This window comes from Paramisgurnus dabryanus, chromosome 1 (assembly GCF_030506205.2).
Source record: "Paramisgurnus dabryanus chromosome 1, PD_genome_1.1, whole genome shotgun sequence".
Taxonomy (NCBI): domain Eukaryota; kingdom Metazoa; phylum Chordata; class Actinopteri; order Cypriniformes; family Cobitidae; genus Paramisgurnus; species Paramisgurnus dabryanus.
This window is the reverse complement of record NC_133337.1, coordinates 36,219,693-36,245,629: the sequence shown is the minus strand read 5'-3', so window position 1 is coordinate 36,245,629 and position 25,937 is coordinate 36,219,693. Positions and strand designations below refer to the sequence as shown.

The 25,937-nt window shown below is 38.5% G+C and overlaps 1 protein-coding gene across 1 annotated transcript in view; it reads left to right on the top strand.

The window, feature by feature from the left end:
* snd1 (staphylococcal nuclease and tudor domain containing 1) overlaps positions 1-25,937 on the top strand; it is a 195,323-nt gene that overhangs the window by 7,975 nt on the left and 161,411 nt on the right. Inside the window, exons 5-11 of the mRNA XM_065268696.2 lie at positions 712-872; positions 1,875-1,966; positions 2,241-2,399; positions 3,588-3,694; positions 4,029-4,119; positions 10,279-10,383; positions 24,401-24,502. Coding sequence (XP_065124768.1) covers positions 712-872; positions 1,875-1,966; positions 2,241-2,399; positions 3,588-3,694; positions 4,029-4,119; positions 10,279-10,383; positions 24,401-24,502 — 817 coding nt within the window. The remainder of the gene's footprint in view (positions 1-711; positions 873-1,874; positions 1,967-2,240; positions 2,400-3,587; positions 3,695-4,028; positions 4,120-10,278; positions 10,384-24,400; positions 24,503-25,937) is intronic.

The window sequence follows — 25,937 nt, the reverse complement described above, 5'->3', positions numbered from 1 at the left end:
AAAAATAAAAATATTTCGTTTTGGAAATAAAATTGCGTCTGCATTGAATGAAATAAATCTGATATTCCTGCAAAATGCATTTGAATCAGATGATGGTGTGTTCATTTTGCATCATCATGACATGAATATAATGCTAAAGATAAGTTAATATAAGTTGATCTTTCCATCAAAACATCCATAATTCGTCATTTAATTTTCATTAGTAGTTTGTTGTCCAAGCCAAGACATGTAAGGAAGACATGTTGAATCATTAAAATGATCGCTGGTCAAACACTGACTGATTTCTATACCCAGATGTTTCCGCACCCAAAACCCTCTTTTCATCATAGTTTCTGATTGATGCTATTTTTTTCTGTGCTGCTATTTTCTCTATAAGTGTGCTTTACTCCGTGCTACTCGAACCGATAAAGGCTTATTCAATATCTGACAAGCGTCTGCAGTGGTCAGCCAGTTTAATTCTCTTTAAAGATAATGATGGCTTTTAGAGCATCAGAGGCGTTCATTTAAATGTGTGTTGGCTTTTGATAATAGACTCATTTAAGGAGCTTATCAGAGCTTCAGAAAGGCTCTGCTCAATGAGAAACCTCCATTTCTGTTGCTTAAAACATTGAAGTTTTAAAGAAAAAAGTTGATCTTGCATCTTTTATTTTATGAATTCTTTTGGTAAACTCTTGGGTTGATATTTACCGGACTTTGTATTGTGTGTTTCAGTCCTGAACAGGCCAGACTGTGCGATTTGGAGGACCAAGCGAAGGCCAACAAAAAGGGTCTGTGGTCTGAAGGTGGAGGTGCACACACCATTCGGGATATGAAGTATGTCATTGAAAACCCTCGTAACTTCGTGGACTCACATCACCAGAAACCAGTCAACGGTAAGATGAAATGAGCTTTATATTTTTAAACAAAGGCATGAAAGAACTTCTGTTAAACATGAGATTAAATAACTTATTCATGCACTGCTTGTGTAAGCCATGTTTGATGCCTCAAAACAGGGCTTGTTCAAAAGTGTGCCATTATTCTGAAATAAATACCAGAAGGAAGCGCTACAGTTTCATAAATCAGTGAATGGTTTAGATCGCCGAGAATAGCTTTGGCTTTGCTCTGCGCACAGCTCATTTCTCCAATTTAAACTGAATGCTTACAGTCGTGAGAGTTAACCTTCATCAGAGAGCGGCCAGCAGCTCATTGTAAATGATCATGAGTCACTAAATGCTACAGAACTGTGCCCTGTTTTGCACAACCAGTAATGGGCTGATTGAATGCAAATCAAAAGTCAAAGTTTGGTGACTGACTGTATTTGTGAAGTTTGTGTATTCGAAAAAATACACTTAGCCACATAAACTGTAATGGTTTAGTGATGAATCACCTGCTCAGTGAATTTTTCACGGCAGTCGCTGTCTAGTAATGGGAAGGGAGCTGTGCATTTTTGCACACATGGTGTTTTTAAAAAAAAGACCCCTAATGTAACTGTGTGATTTTTTTTATACTTTCATCATTTGCAATGTTTGTAGTTGTATCTTTTGTGATTTTGCAACTGTTTATTGTAAGTTTTTTGCCAAAAAGCTTGCACGCACTTAGTGGGTTTTGCAGCAAAAGACATTTAAATTTGTTAAATACCAATACAATGACTAAATGAGTTTTCATTTTTTATGAAAATAATGCATTTCACTTACTTACTCATAACCTTTTCATCGCCATTAAAGCAAAAAAATGTTAATTTACAAAAAACAACAATGTCAGATGCACTTAGAGGGTTTTGCATCTTAACTCTTCATATATTTATCATGGAGAAGATAATTTAAGCATGAAATAATGTGTGATCTCTCTGTTTTTAAAACGGAAAGTTAAATAAACATTGATTTTCACTCCTACAGCCATTATCGAACATGTGCGTGATGGCTGCATGGTCCGAGCTCTTCTGCTTCCCGACTACTACCTAGTGACAGTCTTGCTATCTGGAGTTAAGGTGAGGTTCAGTTGTTCTCTACATAGCATCATGAATAGTGAAACATAACAGTCCTATGCTCAATGTCTAATATTTAATAAGCTAATGTTAATATTCCAGACCTTAACCAACTTTATTTTGCCTGAATATTTTTGGAGACTATAGCCTTCACCCTTTGATGTAGGCGTTGCATTCCTTGTTGGCTGTAAATCACTGTTCAGGTTTCTGTTTCTCATTGTTAGAGCAGATACGCAATTTGCTTTAATGATAATGCTTATGAAAAATCTGTCTCCAGTGTCCTACGTTTAAGCGGGAAGCAGATGGCACCGAGACCCCCGAACCCTTCGCAGCAGAAGCAAAGTTCTTCACAGAGTCCCGACTGCTCCAGAGAGATGTGCAGATCATTCTGGAGTCCTGCCCCAACCAGATCATCCTGGGCACCATCCTGCACCCGGTATGTCATGTCATCTTTCTCTGATATCTCCCATAGTGTCTTTGACTGCAGTGAAAATGTGCCCCTCTAAATTGGTATTTAAGCTAGGGCATCTAATTTTGGTTATAAAATCATAAAATATCTGTAAAATGTACATGAGGTTGTGATTGGAGATCCATGGATCCAAACTTGTGGAAAGGTTTGCCCATCAATTTAAATAGTTGATAAACTAATCTTACGTCCACATGAACTCGTCACAAGCTAAAAACTCTAGTTTCATTGGCTATGACAACGTTGCAACCGGATATTGCAAAAATCTTCACCTTAGCAGGAATTTTCATAAAAGATTGGTTTCAGTCACCTGCGTTTGTGTAAGGGGGGGGGCGAACGGCCAAATCGCATAGAACAGGTTATGGTATACCCGTGTACGTGTGGACAGGGCAACAGTCAGCATTGTACCTCACAAAATTTGTCTTATAGTCGAGTCCAACTCGATTCTGAGTCGAGACCTGAGATCAAGTGCCAAGTCCAGATAAAGCCAGATTTCTTGATTTAGACTCGATTACACCAGTGCATATAGTCAATATAAATGATTGGTGGACCCCTTGTATAGATGGCTTCAGAATATAACCCTACTCTCATTCTATCGTCCCACCTGTTTTCCTTTTAAAGCAAGGTCAATGTACTTGTCATGATGCATGTGGCCCTGTGAGAGTGCAGATGAGGCCACATTTCGGAACCTGGAAATAAGTTTGCGCTTTCGGTAGGAATGATTGTCTACACTGACAGTTTGTCTCTGGTCTGCGCTGTTGTGTAAAACACCCTGTGCTCATTTCCGTTATTTATGATGTGAATGGAAACAGTCCCGAGCTGAACCTGACGGGACGCAGCCAGACTACAAATGGGCCCCCGAGACCACCTGACTTTTGTACATGCATTCACTCTGATGCTATCACTGAATAGTCTATTCTTTAAATGTCGGTGAAATATTTTGTCAGTTCGAGGGATGAGTCCCAGTGGACGTCTAGTAGTCTATTTGATGGAGGGGGGGGGGGTCAAGACGTAATTTAAAGGGATAGTTCACGCAAAAATGAAAATTCTGTCATTTTCTCAATGTTGTTATCAAAATTTTTTCTAATGAACACAAAAGAAGATATTTCAGGCGTACCGCATCACTGATCTAACATGATGTCACTTTGTTTATTACAGAACGGGAACATCACAGAGCTGCTTTTGAAGGAAGGCTTTGCACGCTGTGTGGACTGGTCAATGGCTGTGTACACCCAGGGAGCTGATAAACTCAGAGCGGCTGAACGGTCAGTCCATCGCAGTTTATTAAAACTGTATATAGTGTGTATTTCAAAATGCGCTTTTTATCTGAGCTGCTGGATCAGACGGCAGAGCTTATTAAATGTCTCCGTCTGCCCTTACGGTGTATCAGCAGAATAGTTTGGCAAGTGTAGCAACTTATCATGCTGCCATTGAAGAAACACCTTTCTGGAAATCCACCTGCTTACTTACTCAAGCATAATACCCAATCACAATGAAATATGAAGGCGTATTAGGTTACGTGTTTAATCCAATTAAGTGCACTGTATTTTATGCACTATTCCACTGAAATCCAATTTTTCTCTTTCTAAAACTTTGCAGATCAGCGAAAGAGCGTAAAGTGAGAATCTGGAAGGACTATGTTGCTCCGACAGCTAATCTTGACCAGAAGGACAGACAGTTTGTAGCGAAGGTGAGTTTTCGGCCTTCCTGAAAATCTCTCAGACGCCGTTTGTCTCGAAATCGCAGATGAAATGTCGACATGGTTTTCAGAGAAGCGGTGAAATTGATGCATGACTACTACAAGATGGTCTGTGCTATTTCGGAAGGTTGCTGAAACGTGTTGGTCTCCAATCAGACTTTAGGTCCGACAGTTTAGGTTTGTTTTGCTTAAAAGACTCTTCCACACCAGCAAAGGGTGACATTTCACCAGCTGAGTCTCAACACGATAAGAAATGACCTTCTCTCCACTTCATCTTCTCTTCAGACTTCTTTATACCGGCCTGTTTTGAAGAATACTTGAGCACGGCAGCCTTTATAAAGTGCTGACTGCGGTTGACGTGCTTGTCTCCCTGACGCCTTGTTCTCTATTGTGTCTGTCAGCGAGGCAGGGCTTTCAGGTCTCAGGTGTTTCATTTCGTTTTGCATACTCCGTAAACTCAGCCTTGGGCCGTCTCAGCGGTTCTGTTCAGCTGCAGCCTTCAAAGCTCCCCTGGTAAATTACGCTTGAATCTCTGTTTTTGCATCCCTGGCCCAGAATGCAGAGGGAGAGGTTTAGACAATGTTAGCGTTGAGGGTTTTGTTGCGCTCGAGTGATGTCTTGGAGGTGGAATGAAATCTTAACATTTTAAGTCTAAAACAGAGCAGAAAACACAACCGCACAGCTTTCCTACTTTTCAACGAGCTTGGGCGGTTGTGCTCCGGTAGCGTCTGCCGTTGCTAGGCAACATTGAGCCACACTCCCCATAGATTCAGTTATGTGTCTCCATGCATTGTTTCATCAATTTTTTGTCGAAATTGACAGTTTTGTTAGTTCGTTTGTTTGTTCTGTGCATCACTGTATAGTCATTTATAACCTGCATTTGAAAAAGCAACACTCGTCAAACATAATCGTTATACATATTCATGAAAATACCTGAAAACTTTTGAAGAACAGCAATCTAAATATATCCTTAAGCTATTTCCTGGAGCTGCGTGTGTAATGGTTCTTCATCGTTGAGTTTCTGCACGAGAGCGCCCCCTGGCTTTTGGATGTAGCGGCATCGTAATTTATGGAGAAGCATAGCAAGCATCATCGGCCGATATATTGGTGCACTCCTAATAATCTAACTTTTGACAGATTTAGTGTTTAGCGGCTTTTGCATCTGAGCTCCTCATGTGTTCTTGGTAACCATATCTTTGTCACCATTAAAGACATTAATTGATAGGTTTTCATTTAATATATTTTTCTCGAACATATCACATTACCACAGTACATTAGGTGGGCGGGTTACGGTAACTTCTTAAAATATTTTGAACTTTGAAATATTCATGCCTGGCTTTGGTTGTGTAAAGGTGTCGGACTGCAATCTGTTTACCGAATTAGTTTAAAAATCGGCACACGTGCAAGTATGTTTTCCCTGAGTCAGAAAACACAGGCAGGGAGGAATAAAACATTCATATGAGCTTTAGCTTGGCTCAGATCTCTGCAAGCCTAAAGTTAAAGAAGATATACTTTGAAATTGTGCGCCTGTGTGTGTTTAAACGTGTGAAAATGAGTCAACAGAAAAAGCGACTGACGGAGGCAGAATGGCGAGTATTTGTAAGCTGTTTTTGTGTCCTGCCACACAGCTCGGGCTGTTTTAATTTGTTTGATGCATTTGCTGTCCTCAAGATGTATGCGAGTCGGGTTTGTAGTGAATCATCTTTTTGCAAAGCATTAGTTATCTGGATAGTTGCGGCTCTTTCTGTTTTTGCAATGCATCAACCAGACGATTAAGAGAGGACTGTGCATGACAATGAGAATATTTGAGCTATGTTTACATCTGCACACGTATGAGTGTGAAAAATTACTTATTACAATGTAATTACAATGGTATTACATGGTTGGGGGACATAAATCATCACATGTAAATGTTACTGTATATTATTAGCATAACAGTAATTCATTGAAACATCTGTGAGCAACTATGCAAGTTACATAAATATGGTCATCATGCTGTAATATGGCAGATATCAAAGGCCATCAGATTATCATTACTTATTACACGGCTTGATTCTGATTGGTCAGTTGAGACATTTGCAGGTTCGTTCTTTTCAAATAATAACCGCTCCAAAGTAATAACGCATAGCCGGTACTACTTGTACGAATAAAATCGCTCCGCGCCAATAAATATTACTGTTTGGCGCCATCTTGTGACAAACACTGGACAACCACAACATTTTGACATTAATTTTAACATGTACGGAAAAAACAAAACATTTAAACAGTGGATAGAAGAACGAACAACGACAAGACACAGAGAGCTTACTGAGACTGAACTTGACAAAATAGAGCATGACAGCTACGAAGCCAACACACAAAAAAATATAGAATGGGCATTAAAACTTCTCAAAGACTGGCTAAAACAGAAAAAAAAAATGGAGACAGACAAGAATGAATATATATTTATATTTATGCATTTGGCAGATGCTTTTATCCAAAGTGACTTATGGTGCATTTGCAAGGTATACATAATATAAAGGCCTTCTGAGGGTAATCGATGCGATTATTTTTTTGTAAGAAAAATATCTAGATTTAAAACTTTGAGGCTGTTTCCGAACAGGAATGAGTCCTAGACTAAAATTAATGTAAGAGCTGTCTAAACTGAAAACTACTTGCACTGACACATGTTAAAATACATCAGTGCCCTTTGTTTTGTCTCAAACTGCACACAAGTAATTTTTTCTAATTACACTAAGGCCTAGTCCTGGTTTAAGCTAATCCCCGTCCAGGAAACCACCCCTATAAGCTATGATAACTACACTCAAAATTCTTCTGGGTTATTTTTAACCTAATGCTGGGTGCATGTTTGGAACAAATGCATTTTTTCATCTAGTTGCTGCTGGGGTGTGCATTTGTTGCAGTTTTAATGATGGTCTGTAGGTGGCAGTGGTTCCCTGCAGCGTACAGTTGGCTGCAGTAGCAGAGTGAGTCATGGATCTGGGCTCTAGTTCCCTGTTGGCAGCTTGCGCTGAAGTGCCCTGCATGTGTGACTGCTAATGAAACTGCAATATCTGCCTTATTTCTCCCGTTTCTGCTCTACTACCACTCCAAAACACTCAGCAAAATAAACTGCTGCTTTGCTTAGGTGAACTTGTTAATTTGGGACTGGGTGTGTTTATGAACACACACACACAGAGTGAGACGTTCAGCCGTAACTCTGGCAAGCAATCAACCGATGATCTGTTTAATTTCCAAACCGATGACTCGGTTAAAAGCCGATTTGTCAATCCGTGCCATAATTTCTCCCGTATCACCATCTCTTCATCTTCGCGTCACTTTGAAGATGGTAATTTTGTCTTCATTTGCTCGGATCAGATAATGTATGTTTTTGAAGCACTTCCCTCTCTGTTCAGGTCTGATTATATCTGATCCATTACCCAAACCTGCACCGAACGCCTGTCATTTTCCACATCACTGACACTTTATTGAATAACCCAGAGAGATGACACTAGATGTGATGTGATATACATATTAGGACTTCACTGACATTTGTCTTCTTGCACGGATGGTTCATGTATGTAGCAGTAGCAGTGACCCTAATTTAACTTAAAGGTGCAATGTTTAACTTTTTGACAGTAATGCAATATAATATACATAACTATATTATCATAATGACCTTACTCAGTCAATATTAAAGATATCAAGGTTATATTTTCACAAAATGTTTTTTACATTATATAGGATGATTTTATGTAAAAGTTTTCCCAGACTGCTCCAGCATGTTTTTTAGTCCCACAATTCCACTTTCATGTTTCTCCATCTCCAAACAAAACAATGGACCGTTCCCTTTCTTATCTCTCTCTGCTCTCTTGTGTCTCCTCCCGGTTCGTTTTCATTGTCTAATGTGAGTGAAATGGTGAGGTAATGACGGTAGGATGAGAGAATGGGCGAGAGGAGGGATGTGGGAGAGAAGTGAGTGGGAGAGATGCTTTGTTTGCAGCTGTCTCCTTTTGTACTGCAGAAGGCTCGTAGTTGGGTACAGTAATGTTTCTCTGGCAACGAGTCAGTCTCTTCCATCGTCCAAGTGAAGTGGTGACTTGGTCGATGCCTTACGCATGCTGTTTCTAGCACCCACTTATTCACTCTTTCAACATCACTCCTGAATTTTAGTGCTGTGCAGCTCAGTTCGTGTGGAGCATTGCGTTTCGCAATGCAAAGGTCCCAGGGAATACACTTACTGATGAAAGTAATATAAACCTTAAATGCACCATAAGCCACTTGGAATGAAGAGTCTGCCAAATTTATAAATGAAAATAATGGCAAAGTTTTAAATTAACGTTTTTAGTTAACTAGTCATTCGTGCAGCCTTGGTTACTGGTGAGTAGTGGTCGAACGATATGGGTTTTAATGGCCGATACCATTATTAAAGGGATACTCCAGCCTTATTAACTCATTCCCCGCCGGCCATTTTTTGAAAAGTTGCCCGCCAGCATTTTTTGTGTTTTCAGAGAAGTTTCACAAAATGCCTTCCAGGATAAAAATATTTAAACATACCAATACATTAAATTAAAGAACAGACCCTCTGCTTTAAAACAAACAATAAACAAACATAACGGGGAAAAAAAAACATTTAATCCCATTTATATTTTTTCTCTGCTTTATAATTTTTTTAAGCAAAAAGCTGAAATAATGCATTTTTGTGAAGGAATTTTGTAAGGGATCAGATGCAGAACGATTATCAAAACATACATGGAGTTAAAAGTTAGTAAATAACATTTCATAAATTGGGAAAATGGATCTAGTCTAGGATAATCCCGGTATTGCTGATTAACATAAAAATTCTTCAGAAGCACTTTTTTATACAAATGTTTTTTCTTAATTGGCAAGATAATTGGTCAATGGCGGGGAAAGAGTTAAAGGGATACTCAGCGATTCACAAGAGTTTTTTTTATTAAATATGGATATATTTCTTAAAAAATCACATCGATTACCCCCAAAAGACCTTTATTAACCTCTTGGAGCCGTGTGGATTACTTCTGTGAAGCATTTATGCCTTTTTTGGGCTTCAAAGTCAGACGTTGTTCCCTGATCCCTGTTTTCTACTGTTTATAAGCTTGGAAATGCAAGGACATTTACTTAAATAGCTCCAAATGATGGAAATGCGTATCTTGCATTGCTTGAGAGTGAGTAAATAATGGGGTAATTTTGATATTTCTCTGGAGTGTCACTTTAAGAAAGCAATGTGGCCGATATAACAGAATTTTTTTATAGTAAATGAGTAAAAAACTGGTTGAAAACATTGTAGAACTAAAACATTTGTTATGCATAATGTTTATAAAATATACTCTGTTTAAATATAAAATATTTAGGAGTGTAGTTCTGTGTAACACAACCTAACATCACGTTAAACAGTGAATAATGGCTTTGGCTTTACATCTGAGTGTCTTTATATTATGAACAACACATTTAAGTTACAGAATGAATGTTTAACTTAATTAATGAATTAAGGTTTATTGGGCAATTTAAAGATTTTTCAGCTATACTGGCCACTGCATGGTATATTATTGGTGGGTCTTGACGATTTCCTGTGATTTGATTGGTTAAACTTGTTAATTATATAAGACTTGTTAATGATATATAAACCCTAAGCTCTTTAAAGAAAGCCTTTTAATTTGTTGAAATGGCTGTTGTGTAAGTAACTACAGGCTTTTATTGCACTAAACCTCATAGTTTTCCAAAAATGAGAACTTGGAGATTATTCTTAATAGCGGGAACATTGCTCACAGCAGGCAGTTTGAATTCAGACAGTAATTGTCTTGAAATTTATTGAAGGCGGTGAATTTGTTTCAAAAGTGCTGCTTTGATGGCTGCAGTGTTGGGGCTTTAAAGGGGATAATACAAAGAGCCTCAACTCCTCGCAGGGTTTTAAAATGCTGGCTGTGAAACATGCGTATTTTAGGAAATAATGAAGCTGGAGACCTTGCTAATCAATTTAGTTGTTGAACAAATCCTAATCAATTCCTACTGGATATATCTGTATTAAGGTTGTTGTCACCATACTGATTGTTTTTAGTCAATGCCAATACTATGACATTAGAAATATTTGCTAACAAACAACATCCTTCTCTCCTTTGCTCCATTACTGATTTTATTTTTCTGTCCATACAGGTGATGCAAGTGGTGAATGCGGATGCCATCGTGGTGAAGTTGAACTCCGGGGAGTATAAGACCATCCATCTGTCCAGCATCAGGCCCCCAAGACTCGAAGGCGAGGTATGAGTTAACGCACGTCCGTCCTTGGATACCCCTGTCACTAAGGCCATTACGGAGTCCGCAGGGTGCTGGCTGTCACATACACTGTTTGCAAAGTGCTGATGTGAAGGTTTTTCTCTCGTCTCAGTCTCTTAAGAGGGCTGATCTCCCCCATTCATGGATCTTTCACATTCAAAGCAGTACCTTTAGTGCTCACCAGGGGGAGCTAGAGAAACAGAAGCCTGTTTGCTTCAGACACGCAAGTGCTGCACTGCAGCCAAAAGCCCTATAGATTTACTCCCATAATGAGCACACGCTCTTCCTCAATAGCTCTTCCTCATCTGTTCATGTCATACATCTGCTCGAGTCTTAAATGCTCATGTTTAATTTTTGTTATATGTTAACAAATTATTATGAAAGCATCAGTGACACAGGCAGCATTTAAAGTTTTACATTCAATAGGCAGTGGGTGCTTCATCTGGGTTAAGCGCTAATATGTGCGATCTAGAGCGTGGTGTTATTATAAGGTGGTTAAAATTAGTGTTGGAACATCTTCCTGACCTCGGACCTCCCGTAATAGCAGACATGATGAATCAGCTTGTCGTAAAATTAGCTTCTTTTCGCATAGATATAACAAATTAGACCTTTATTAAGAAGAGTGCTCTTCTTTTGCATGTACATTTATGCTAATGCTGTGATTCTTTTGGCTCATTATGGGCTTTGATGTTTCAGACGATGTTAAGATTGTAATTATTTTAAAAAGATGCATTTCAGAGAGACGCTATTTGTCATGCTCATGTAAACATAGTTCTGGAATGTGAAGCTGCGGTTCTGTAGCTATGGATACCGGCCGAGGCGAGCTTTCGGATCAGCGCCCGCGTCTAGCTTGGCAGCTTAAAGATAGATTTAATCAGATCAGAGATGATTACAAAACAATAAAGATTACTGATGTATTTCCATCTTATACATCCTTCTGAGGCTCGAGACGAACCAGTGAGCTTTTAACCAGTGCGTTGTTTATTCTCTGACCGGTTTACTTTTTGGTAAAGATAAACCTGAAAGCTTAGTGTGAGCTTGATGTTGAAAAAAAAGAGACATCTTTGAATCCTCTGTAATTGTGGTATTTAAAAATATTAAGCATGGCTTTGTCATCATTTACTCACCCTCGTGTTGTTCTTAACCTGTATGAGTTTCTTTATTCTGTTAATAATAAGATATTCTGATAAATGATGGTAACCACACAGTTGACAGTACCCATTGACTTTCATATTAGGAAAAACAAATAGTATGGAAGTCAATGGGTACCATCAACCATGTGCTTGAAAACATTAATCAAAATATCTGCCGCTTTCTGACTTTTTTTGTATAAAATCTTCGTTGGATATCTCTCCCGGGACATATTACTCGCCTCGCCTACTATATAGTATGTAAGTAGGCTGTTTTGGACGCAGCTAGTGATGTAAAAAACAGGCGTCGCTAATACTGTTTTGACACTTACGCTAGTGTTGAGGACAAGGTTGGTACTTAGAGGGCGTGTACACCAAAGCATTTAAACGTGGCTGAAAATGCCAACCGGATGCCGACTGTAGGTACTTGCCAGCTTTTTTTCCAGCTGAGCGCTTTGGTTGCTGTGATACTTTTGATTTGTTTATCAGTCGTTGAACGATGTGCCAGTTGGTGGTTGTGACATTTGTCCCGCCCCTCCTACACAGTGATTGGACGGTGATAGTAAGAAATTACATTGATGAGCTGAGCGTTTCACACAAAGTTATACATTTTTCAACTCCCTCATCGGTTTTGGCCCTTAGCGCAGACAAAACCCGCCAACTGCTGTCGTTTTTGAGAAGCGCTGCGCTTCCATTGGAAACAATTGAAAACATACGCCCGCCGCCGGCATAAACGCTTTGGTGTGCATGCCCCTTTACTGTGAGCCTGGTTTAGGAGGATTTTGCTATTGCTTCAATTCCCCATGGTGTATGATGAAACGATCTTCAATCCATAGGCATGGATTGAAGTATGGACTTGAGGGGAATGTCATAGAGACTTGGGATAAGACTTGATTCCACCTAGCAACCCAGAAAACCCTAGCAACCACCCAGAACAACATTGCAACTGGATAGCACTGCTGTTGAACTATACTGTATAGCAATGGGTTGCTAGGTGGAATCAAGTTTTATCCCAAGTCTCTATGACCACACTTGAGACTCGAGCATCTTGGCATCATATCTTGCATGGGCAAGCACCACTCGCATTTGCACCATAAAATCAGGGATGTGATGTAGTTAAGAGTAAAACAATAGTAACTGTTCTGTTGTATAGTATTACATGCATTTCTAATAATCCCCACTGTAAATTTATTTCACAGCTCAAGGGTTTTATTTTACAAGTCCGTGCTTTTGTTTAAAATCCATCTTCCATAATGAGTAACAGCTTAGGAATCGCAGTATTATTGATGTGTCGGAGGTACCTCCTTTTGAAAATCCGGCACCTCCTGTTCACTTTACATACTGTATGTTCTGTAGTGCATCTCTGCACCAGATGTTCTAGCAGTATGTTTTTCCTGCTCAGCTGCACTCTTTGATGAGGGTGAGGGGGAGAGAGGAGACTGCAGAGATGAGCCTGTATTGAAGCATCACGTTAAAGTCATAGAGGTTGGGCTGTCCTTGCATGTGGGTTCTCATCAATAATGATGCTGGCATGATAAATCTGAACTCTAACCCATGTATCACTCTTTCTGAGGAAAAGTCAACTGGGAGAAATTCAAACACTGCTTGTGTGCCAAAGGATTAAACCTCATTAGTACCATATCTCCTGGCTTCTTGGTTCCAAGGGGCCTAATGGAGATCAGGTTACATCTGTTTCTAGTAGATTTTATGCATGGTTATTGTAGTGCAGGAGTTTTTTGGCAGCAGAACTTACCTGAAGTACCCGCTGAGATATAAATTAAATGTTTCAATATATTTTATAGTTTAAATATTTTTTAAAACTAATGCTGCATTTGTTTTACTCTTTCCCCGCCAGCGTTTAAAAAAAAAGTTGCCAGCCAGTGCCAGCATTTTTTTTATGATTTTAACAAAAGTTTAATGCCTTCCAGAAAATGTTCTTCTTTTAATATATAAACGTTCAATATACAAACGAAAGAACTGCCCCTCTGCTTTCAAAAATAAATAAATAAATAAAACCTTTCATCATCATTCATTCATTCATTTCATTTGTTCTCTTTTAATCACCTTTCAAATATGGGTAGATTTCATAAAAAAAACAAATTTTGTACAAAAAGCTAAGATAAATGCATTTTTGTTAAGTACTTTAGATAGAGATCTGGTTCAAAGTAGGGGTGGGGCGATCCACTTTTTTCATTACCGATCCGATTTCGATAACTGAATTCTGAGTATCGACCGATACTGATCCCGATCCAATTCTAGTATTTTTCTTGATCCATTTAGAATTGTGTGCGCGCGCGTGTGTGTGTACACACATAAATACATATATACACACACATATACACACAAAATCAGAAGAATATCATGTCAAATGTAAAATGAGATACAAGTTAAAAGAATGTAGGTGTTCAGATGATTAAAATACGGTTATTGTGTGTGTTGGTGTGTGTATGAAGCGTTTTATTCACCGCTACTCCAGTGTATTAACTCCACGAGCACCAGACCATTGAGTTTTTGTGACCTTAAATATCTTCATATATGCAATTGTTTTTCGCATAAAGCTGTTGAATATATTAGGAAGACTTTGAATATAGTGTATAAATATGTTTATGGTGCTTTTATAATAGTCTGACTTTTCTATAGCATGACAGTTACAACCACAAGTAATGCAAAGTATCGGATTTGGATCGGCCCCGTTATTCCGATATTCGATCCAGCAAAAAAGGTCTGGATCGACTCGACTCGATACACCCCTAGTTCAAAGCAATCCCCAAAACACACAGAGTTTTTACTGTTTGCCCTAAAGGGTTGCTTCCGGGTTTTATAAGTTGGGTAAGCGCGTCACCTGGTGGATAATAGCGGAAATACGGATTGCCATGGAAAACTTGTCATTAAAGCGTTTTCTCTTAATTGATGATGAAAGAGTTAAACAACTTAATTATGCCAGTCAACCTAGTTTAAGTTTTGACTTGTGATAAGTTGACATACTTCAAACAACTTGTTTTTCTGAAAATTAAATCATATCAACTTATATTTTTGTTATTTTAACTTAGGTAAATATTCATATATTTTAATAGCACATTTGCATGTTAAACTTCAAAACCATATATTTTTCATCTGTTTTAAAGTTTTTGTTGGTAGTATTTTCCATAGTTATTGTTATTATTACCTGTTCATTCTTAAATAATATTGACACATTTGCCGACATTAAATTGAATAACATGACCATAATATTTTGATCATAATAAACTACGGCAATTTCCCCAAATTGAGGTTTGCGAACCCATGGCAATTTATTTTTATTTGTACATAAAATGGATCTGTCCATTTTGCGTGAGTTCTCGGTAATCTGATATATTTTAATGTTGTGTAAAGGTCACATTACATGCATACTTTAAAAGGTATTTATATTTTATGATGTTTTTTTTCATAAAATCATGAACCCTTTGCTAATCCCACGCAAACCACCAGAACTTTGCAAACCTCAGTTTTGAAAGACTGCTGTACTTTATTACGATCATGATATTATGTTCATGTTTAATCCATTATAATGACTGTCAGCAAATGTGCCAATATTCATTCAGGAGCCGCTTCGTTAAAATCGAAAAGGGGCGGATAACTATATTTTTCTTTCTAATATAATGCTACATTAAACTTGACATAGTTTTATGTAACCGACAAGATCGCTGTTAATCTTTTCATCAAACTAATCAATTCTGGCTTGCGTGTACTCTGTAGTTTAGCACACAGCAACTTGAATTGGTATTGTAATTAATTTTAAACTGCAGACTTTCAAGCAGCAGCTGTAAAACACATTTTAAACAGCTGCAAATGTTTTTCCAGTTACTCTGTTGATTGTGTTCATTATAATAGTTCTCGGTAATGGCGTACTGTTTGTGCACATGCACTTTGAGCTCTCTCACGCACATGAACACACACTCGCAAAATGAACGGCGTTTGAGGCTTTGCAGTTAGTCTGTACTCTACATACAGTCAATTGTTATGCAACCACACAAAATGGTTCAAACTCAACGTAGCCTGATACACATTTTCTTTTGCATATTGTTATGCATTTATGCAGCAATTTTCCCGATCTGGCTCTTTTCACATGCTTACAACCCATTCTGTAGTGTTGGTGCCCACAAATAAGAGTGTATTTTAGGTGAAGTGGATTTCGGACTAATGAAATCTTACAACGTATTACTTATTTATCGCTTTTATTGTGTTGCGACTGATGTCACCATGACATTTCTACTTTTTCTAACCAACTGTTTCTTCTCTCTCTTCCTCTTGTGCTCTGCTTTTTTAAAAAAATCCTTAGTTCAATGCAGGGCGTGAAACTGTTGTCCCCTCGCTGTGTCGTACAAACACTTGTACTCAAAGAGACAAACCTGACCTCAGGCCAGCCTCAGGATCTGTTTGTGTGGGCTTCTGTACTGTCTCTCTCTCTCTGTCTCTCTCTCGCTCTGTCTCTCTCTCTCCCTTTTTCTCCCGGGGGGATTTTTTCTCTCTTCAGAGCCAGATGTGTTGACCAACAGAAAGATGAACTCTGACAGTTGCTGCCTAGTCTCTCTCCCTCTCTCCTCAGATGACTCTGACTCTTCGCATAGTGTTGGGTCGTCTTTCTTACCCTTATAATAATAATAATAATTATTATTATTGCACAGTGGTGCTGTGCTGTCAGGAAAAAAATGGTCAAAATATGTACCCACATCTTTCAAAAAGTACAGCTTTGCACCTAAAGGGTTCCTATTAATACATCAAAGATGCATATTAATACCAAATGTATACATGATGAAACCTATTTCATTGAGCTTTTTAAAGGGGACGTTTCACTTCACTTTTTTAAGATGTCAAATAAATCTTTGGTGTCCCCAGAGTATGTATGTGAAGTTTTAGCTCAAAATACTATATAGATAATTTATTATAGCATGTTAAAACTGCCACTTTGTAGGCGTGAGCAAAAGCATGCGTGTCCTTTTAAATGCAAATTAGTTGATTTCTGCACTATATGGCAGTGCTGTGGTTGGATAGTGCGGATTTAAAGGGTGGTATTATCCCCTTCTGACATCACAAGGGAGCCGAATTTCAATGACCTTTTTTCACATGCTTGCAGAGAATCTGATAAATCAGATTTTCATGATATGTCTTTAAAGGGTCCTGCCCCAGTGACAGCTAGGGTACATATTTTGAACATATTTTTGTGTGTGTTTGTGTGTGTTTCCAGCTTCGTTATTTTTTTTAAATTCATGTGCCCACATAATCTTTAATCAAAAATGCAAATCTCCTCCTAGAAACAATCTCTCTTTACTTCCGGTCATATGGTATGGCAGGTGGGCGGAGTCCGGAAAAAGATAACAGCAATTAGCAATATGACCAAATTTCAAGTCTAGCCCTACCTTTTTTCATTTTAGAAGCCGTTTCACGCGGTAAAACGTCATCACAGGGAAAATAAGACAATCGCTACTTAGTTTTAATGACGACTTTAAAGGAACAGTATGTAGGATTGTGGCCAAAACTGGTATTGCAATCACAAAACTTGTGGCTAAAACTGGTACTGCAATCACACAACTGGTGGCCAATACACTACATGACAACATAAACATCAGTTGAGGGCTGCAACTCCACTTTTTAAATGACAATATCCTGGCTGGACCACTGTTGTCAGTGATATAAGTATTTGAAATAAAACATGATTTCTTAATCAGGGTTTCCCGCAGAAAATTTGTTAGTTAAGGCGGTAGAGTTGTGCAGGTGGGCGGGCCGGCGGCGTGTCAATCAAAGGGGCGGGGCAAACACATCATGATGAAAATATTTTTATTTAAAACACTCAAATAAAACTCAATTTTGAAGAAACTATGACAGAAAATTAACAAATACTAGATTATTAATGAATTAAATGTTTTATCAACAGGCTAGTTATCCTCCAGACATTGACGGACCATGTCTTTCTCTCATTTCGGCCATGTGGCGCGTGCCCGCTCGCAGTGTGAACGCGTCCACGCTATTCTTCGAGATGCACTTGACGGCCTTTTGTGCAGCCATTTTTATTTTTTTGGACGACCTTGTTAAGGTGGTAGGGTATCCCAGCTTAGGTGGGCCGCCCGAACTGAAAAGTGCTGCAGGAAACCCTGTTAATGTCTATTGAGATATCAGGGCCATTTTATGATTAATTGATATAAATTTCTTACATACTGTTCCTTTAAGCCAATTCCTGGAGATGCGTGTGTAAATGGTTCTTCTTTTGTGGCCCGTATTGAGTTTCTGCATGAGAGTGCCCTCTGGCTTAATCTCATTGGTTAAAGGCACAGTTCATTCAAAACAAAAGGCATAATATACACAAAGCTAACATTTGAATTACTACTGTGATAACCGCGGTCACTATGAGCTGCTGTTGTTTTAAAGAGCTGTTCAGAACCACATGAAAAATAAATAGATCTTTCCTTTCTGGAGAAATGTGGCCTCACTTGCCAAATTTCTTTTTCACACCGATTTAATTCTTTGTTCACCCCCTCTCTCTCCTGTGGCCAGATGGAGACTAATTTTTGCACCATGGTGCGCTATTTCCAGCTGCATGGCGGTGTCAGCCGTTTTCGGAGCCCTCGTGAGGATGTGGAGGGGGTGGAGTTATGTCAGAGCATCTCAATGAGTCATTCCCACTCCCACTTTATGTATGCGTGTGAATGTGAGGGACTGCAGGGGAAATGTTGACATCTGGGTTTAAAGCAGAAGCTGCTCTACCCTCACTGAAATAGCAGTAGAAAATCCTGTATATCCATCACTTTTGTGTCACTTGCCATCACCTTTTCGTGGTTTGTGCCAGCATGTTATTTTTCTAATGCCAAATTTTAGCTTTCATTTTGTTTATTTTCAGTGCTTGTTTGCTTAAGGCATGTTTGTTTGTTTGTGTGTGTCCTGTGGTCCCTGTCTGGGGTCACTGTGTGGTTGCATGGCTCATCTCACACATGATTGGTCAGGCTTTTTCTTAGAGAGCACTCTGCTTCGCCTCGGGATTGGCTGACTATTGGTAATCTAGCAAACTTGCTTTTGCAGACTCTGCAATGACCCGAGGAGATTGAAAATCGTATATTTATTTTTAAAGCAGTTTTATGTATGCAGTTCACACCCGTGACATCGGTCGATTACCATAAAAATATATTTTTTGCCTGTATGAGGAATTTTACTGGAATAAATGTTTAGGAAAACACACTGTTGTGAAACTAAAACCACAACAATAAAACATGTTAGCATGTTAAAGCGTATTTTGGCTGTTGATCATATGGCTTTGTCTTTACATGAACAAAGACGCTAGAAATGACATGGTTAACCCAAGTACAGTTTCATGGTGCAACTTCACCAGTAGAAGTTATACCATGCATAACCAGTAGTTCAACTGCGAACAGGGCGTAAAGGCTTTTTTTTGAAAGGTTACACTTTATTTTGATAGTCCAGTTTAGACATTCTACTAACTATAAATAACTTTGCAACTACATGTCAACTAACTTTCATTAGTGTATTAGTAGACTGTAAGGGTTGGGGTTAGGGAAGAGGTTTGGGTTAGTGGAATAAGTTGACATGCACCTGCAAAGATACTTATAGACAGTTGAATGTCTGTTGAGATATCATCACCAAAAAGTGTTAGTAGATATTAAGCAGACATTCTACTAATTCTCTAAAGATTGGTAGTTGATAAGTAGTTACAAAGTTACTTATACTTAGTAAAATGTCTAGAGTGGACTATCGAAATAAAGTGTTACCTTTTGAAAATATGCTTAACTTTTTTTACGGTTTTGGAATCCATTCAGCCGATGTCCAGGTCTGGTGGTACCACTTTTAGCATAGCTTAGCATAATCCATTGAATCTGATTAGACCATTAGCATCGCTCTCAAAAATGACTAAAGAGTTTGGATGTTTTTCCTATTTAAAACTTGACTCTTCTAGTTACATCATGTACCGAGACAGAAAATTAAAAGTTGCGATTCCTTTCCAGAAAACCAACTTAAAAACATAAATAACATATTTTTTTGTACAGAAAGATTATAAGCTAAATTATATATTACAAAAATGTAAAAGTTTCAATTTCTGCTTTTAATCCATTTTGCAAAGCCTTGCCCCATAGTCTTCTATTATATGTAGCTGCCTGTGTCATTATATGAGACCCAGAACGCTCTTTAAACCGTTATCATTGTTCCTGTGCTCCCGCAGATGAAGCAGAGTTTTTCCTTTGGCGCTCTTTGTCTCTCTTTCCCTCGCTCTATTTCTTGTTTTATTTCCCTATGCATCACCATTGTTCGTCACCGTTGATTTATTTTAAGTGGCGTAAAAGTCATTATGATTTTAGCATTAAATGCTGCTTATTTTTCTAAGGTGCCTCTAACGAAGCTGTATGGGTTTAAATTGTTCGTTGCGATTCCCTTGACTGATGCCGACATAATAATGCTCATAATAATTCTGGCTGTCGTGCGAGACTTATGCGCTCTTTTGAGAGGCTGGAAGGTCTTGACCTCTGTCACGCTCTGACATCCAGCAGTCATTTATCGTAGCTTGGGAATTGGCGTGTTATTTGTGCCATCCCATGTTAATAGATAAGAAAAGTTAGCAGCATAATTAAATCCAGACTATAGCTTTTTGTGTAATGGTTGTCTGTTGTTGTGATAGAATAACATGTGTGATGCATAAGATGTTTCAGTACTTATTTCCCAATTTTTGGGTTGGGTTCTTATGCTATAATTTTTAACATGATGATTTTGGACCCCTGATAAGGTCTTGCTGGTGAGGGTGTTGCTTGTGATTGGTTGTTTCCTGATGGAGGAGCTCCTGTGACGGTTCAGGACCCTCAGGCCTAATGCTGGCAAGAGCTCTTCACTTTCTTTCTGCTTCATAGTCGCATCCAACCCGTGAGCCATTTATCACCTGCTGATAATGAGACTGAATAATGAGAGAGAGAGACCATAAACGCGAGTGGCTGTATTTGTTTGAGACAAAATCTCTCCCTGTATAAGTGAAACAGTGGGAGTTGTTTGCATCTTTTGGAGAGAGACAGATTAAGGTTCAGGAGCTGAGGTGGGACTGGGGCAAGCTCTGTAAACAGATGCCAAATGCACTACTTTGTTCACTGAAAATCTGCTCTTTAAAGCATACATCACATGGTCAAGGAGAAAACAAGTAAAGCTTTTCTTAAAGGGATAGTTCACCTAAAAAGTTTCTTGACTTCATGTCATTCAATATATTTTCCTCCCTAAAATAGCGCAACGGACAGGGCAGATACCCCCGGGACGTCAGGTTAGCAATTATTTGTGAACCCTGATGTCCATCAGCTGTGAAATGACATATAGAAATTTTTTTTTTTTTTTTTTGGTGAACTGTCGCTTTAAGAGCCATATTGGTATCAGTTTGGTAGTTTTTTTTGATATTACATCCAACAATTGCTCTCTTTATTGTATCAAAATGACGGGCGCATGGGTCTTGATAGGTTTTGTTCCGCCCAGTTAACCTTGATTGAATCTGTTCTTGTGTTCCTTGCATGCGGCTAAACTGTCATTTTCCGAGCTGGTAACAGTCAAACATCGACATATCAGCCAAGCACAGTAATCCTAATTTCTCCCCAACATGGTTCAGTCACCAGCCTGCCATGTCTTCTCAGAACACGCTTGATTTGCTCAATACAACGACCAAGACTTGTATCTTGACAGTCGACAAAAAGCTTTGTGTCTTCCACCAGCTATTTAGCACCATCGCAAATGTGCAAACATGAAGGAATGGAAATATTGAATTAGTTCAACGTTCGAAACTCTGAGTCAGTCGTTGCATGATTCCAGTAAGCGTCTTACCACTGATGCGTGGTGACTCGGGTGGGTTAACCTTGTCCCACGGGTCAAATATTGCACAGACTGCAAACTAAACCCAATGTCACTCCGGGTCTGCACGCTTTGTTACGTTTTTGTGTTGTGTGTAACACGTTGACATTTTTGTCCTATACCCACACAACACGCGCTCTTGCGCAGACTACATAGCAGCCACCCTTTTTCTTTTTGCTCTGGGGAAAGGAATTGCCGTGGATATTTTTAGGCAGGCAGAAAATGGGTTGTCCTCCCTTTCAGAGTTTTCTGTATTATATTTCACCAGCACAGTTTTTATCCACCCTGAAAGCTCCTCCATCAGAAGAGGAGTTTCAGTGCATTAAATGCAATGACTGTCGAAAGCGGGGCATCATGCACCTTTTTCTATTGTGGGGTCACCAGTGGCTGTTATGAGTCACTCTGTGCTCTCAGGCAAGATAAGACATGATCAAAGGGCAAAGTAAAATAAGTGTCTAGTGGTGTAGTTTTTGTTAATACTAGACTACCGCTAGATGGAATAAAACTCATTTAAGTTCCATGTAATGACACATCTTGGCCAACCAAGAATTTCTTTCCCATTTTTGTTCTCTGCTTCCCATTTGCCATAAACGGTGTGACATCCACTGATGCTCAGCATGCCGCACAAATGGATTATTTGAGTACTGTTTGTCTTTCTGTTCATCTGAACATGAGCAGAAGCAGCATGGAGGTGTTAACCAGACTTTAACTAAAAATTAAATGCTTTTTGCATTAACAAGCCCACATTTTGAAATCTGATAATGAGCAGAAAAATAATCATGACAATGTGAATATTAATAAGCTAATTAAAAAAAATCTAATGTTGCTTATAACAATGGCAATTATCTACAGTAATATGTATCACGATACAACACAATACAATGCAATACAATAAATTGCATGTTGCGATACATTGCAATGCTTTTTCTTTTTTTTTTTACCAGAAATGTAAAAAAATAGAGCTGAATTAACAAAAAAAAATTTTTTTAAAGCCAAAGTGCTTCCACACATCAGCTTTGAAAGCTGCAGGTGTTTTTTTTTACATTTTCTGCCATTTTACATTGGCCGAACAGCTGTATTAGACAGACAATTGGACAGTGACAACTACAGCAACGGCGGAGAAGGGATTTGATGGGTTTTCAAAAATATCGACAGTAGAGAGTGAAATATCGATACACTATCGGGGAAAAATGTATCACGATAGTTGGCTGTATCGATATTTTTGCACAGCTCTAGTAATTAATGTTATTTATTTACTGTTAATAATGTCTATATGTATATCTAAGATTTAGCACTGAAAGATTTGAACTTTTAAAAAAAAAATCTTTATTTAAATTTAAATTAAACTTGTATTTCAATAAAATAATTAAAATAAGAGATTCATGTTCATCTTTAATTCATGTGTTTACACTAATACTTGTAACTATCACTACGTGTTCAATAGAAAGAAATAATTTCCAGATCCATTCATTGTTGGATGTACGGAAGAGGATTAGAGCCACTGGTGAAAAAAATATTTGAATTCTGACTTTATTCTCCCAATTCTGACTTTATTCTCCCAATTCTGACTTTATTCTCCCAATTCTGACTTTATTCTCCCAATTCTGACTTTATTCTCCCAATTCTGACTTTATTCTCCCAATTCTGACTTTATTCTCCCAATTCTGACTTTAATCTCCCAATTCTGACTTTATTCTCCCAATTCTGACTTTATTCTCCCAATTCTGACTTTATTCTCCCAATTCTGACTTTATTCTCCCAATTCTGACTTTATTCTCCCAATTCTGACTTTATTCTCCCAATTCTGACTTTATTCTCCCAATTCTGACTTTAATCTCCCAATTCTGACTTTGATCTCCCAATTCTGACTTTATTCTCCCAATTCTGACTTTAATCTCCCAATTCTGACTTTATTCTCCCAATTCTGACTTTATTCTCCCAATTCTGACTTTGATCTCCCAATTCTGACTTTGATCTCCCAATTCTGACTTTGATCTCCCAATTCTGACTTTAAAGTCGGAGATTAAAGTCCGAATTCAAATATTTTTTTCACCAGTGGCCCTAATCCTCTTCCGTAGGATTGAACCCCCAAACTAAGGTATGTTTAGAGTTTTAGTGTTTTAGACGAACACTTCATTGACCTACAGTGTTCATTCAACAGCCAAGAAACATTTTTGTGTGTGTTTTACTTTCACGGTTTTGTGATATTTGTTATTTCGTTTAAGCCATATATTTTTTAAATATTCACGTATTTGAATGAGAGCTGAAAGAAATTGTTCCCTCTTGACTTCGTGTACTGGTTGGCTATGCTGAACAGCCAGTCAGAATAATCCGACTCCTAAATGAGTGCCACTTGATTCAACATTGTGAATCAGCCAAAAAGTGTCCAATAACTGACTGTAGCGGGCGGTGCTGAAATAATCAAGTCAGATGGCGCTTAAAACCTGCATGACCGCTGAATGTCTGCTTTGTTTGTACTGGGCTTTAATTCTCACGTTCCTGCTTGTGTTTTTCCTTTAAACTTAATGTCTCTGAGCATTGTTGCCTGAAACAAACCAATCCTAGAAAGAGTTCCCAGAACACAAAATTGTATCATATTTCTCTGTCGATATTGGGTAGAATGTATTTAAATGTTGCATAGTGTGTTTGTTCATACTGTCCTTGCAGCCCCAGCTGCTTCACGAGAGGCTGAAATATTGAGCATACAATCATTTGTCTTGGGAAAAATAACGAAAAAAAAGAAAATGAGGTTTTACTGTGGTTTCTTACAGTACACAGAAATCCATGTGCTGTTGGTATGGTTAGCACACCAAGAACAAGGGATTTCAAAGAATCAAAAGAGGGGCAGAGGAATGAAATTGAAAGGGATTGTGAGGGGGTGGAAGATGAGAAACTAAACAGAAGCTCAATTTTTAAGAGAAGTCCTGCGAGAGACTGTTGTGCCTGTTTTTGAATTGTTGTGTGATATTGACTTCTGTCCGTGTCTGAAGTTGACTTCTCTTTTTTTTTTCTTGCAGGAGAAAAACAAGGACAAAGATAAACGTTTCCGTCCGCTATACGACATTCCTTACATGTTTGAGGCACGTGAATTCCTAAGGAAGAAGCTCATTGGGAAAAAGGTGAGAGACTGTACTTAAAATAAACATGTGTTTCTTTATCCTATGTGATCATTTCTATGCTGACTGTGTTTGAAAAGTCAGTTTTATTTCCCAAAGTTCTCTCTTTGGAGTCACTAAACGCATTGACCGCACAGACCTTGAGCTCAGCAACTTTTCTCAAGCAAGCCATGAATAACATTTTCTGTTGAAAACACAAAGAATGCAAAAGCACAGGGCCCATTGACGTGTGGAAATGTGCATGCAAATAGGTGCACATTCACTGACCTACACGTGCAGTATTTGACTTAAAGACAAAGATGAGACATGCAGGAAAATGAAATTGTAAAGAAAAAATCTTACAAATCAATGTGCGATTGTGTTTGCTGTAACAAGCATTGATATTGTTTACAATAAATGTGTATTAGAGCAAACGGTGAACGTGATATCAAAATTGACCCTATGTAAATGTTAGGGGGGTCCTTATGAAGAGTTCACATACACCAAAATGTATAAGGACACAATTGTGAGATTTGACTGTTTATTAAGTAAATTGGCAGTGGGACATGGACACTTGTTGACTAGTAATGACCAGAAATATCCCGAACTTGAACCACAACATGATTTGAGTCAGCGGGTTATAAAGAGCTGCCGAAAGTTCTGACAATACTTGTTCTTCTCATATTGGGACTCATTAAAGTGTAATGGGCAGCCCTACTGTAGATTGTATGGCCGAGGTTAATTGTGTGTTGAAGATGTTTCTCGTCCAAGCGGTTAAGTGTTTATGTAGAGTAATGGAAAATGTTTCCTCTAAGGGCCATTTGATTTAACCCCGACAGCACATTTCTTCACAAGCAAGTGTTTTCTCAAATGTTTGGTGGGTTGTGGATTGCTAGTGCATTTTTATATTACGCTCTTATGTGCATAAGGCAGCTGCAGCTCCTAGAAACCGATATTTTATTGCTGCTGCTTTTGCTGGTTCACTGACCTGAGATCATTTGAATATTTAGTCGATAGAGACGGGAAACGGAAAGGAACGCGTTTAATCTCAGATCAGATTCATGCGAGGCATTTCCTGCGTACGCACTCAGCAGGAGTCGTCAGTTTAGCTTGATTTATACAACGCCCGGCACGGTAAGATGCCTGTTTGCATATTAATGCAAACAGTGTGGGAATGTTTGGATTTATTCACACTTTTACAGCTTAGGAAGATGCCAGCGCATGCACGCAATCATCTTAAGGATCCACTTTTGACTCATTAAATGTCAATGAAGTGCTTTGAAATTGTGTATGAAATTAAGCACACTTAAAATCAAAGGTAACATTTCTTACAAGTCTCTTACTGGAGGTGATTTTTGGATGGCACGGAATAAGCAAGAAAGTATTTTTTTTCTGTTTTACGAATGAAATGCAGGCAAGCATTTAGAGGCTGTTGTCGAGATATTTTTGTTGTTGCTAG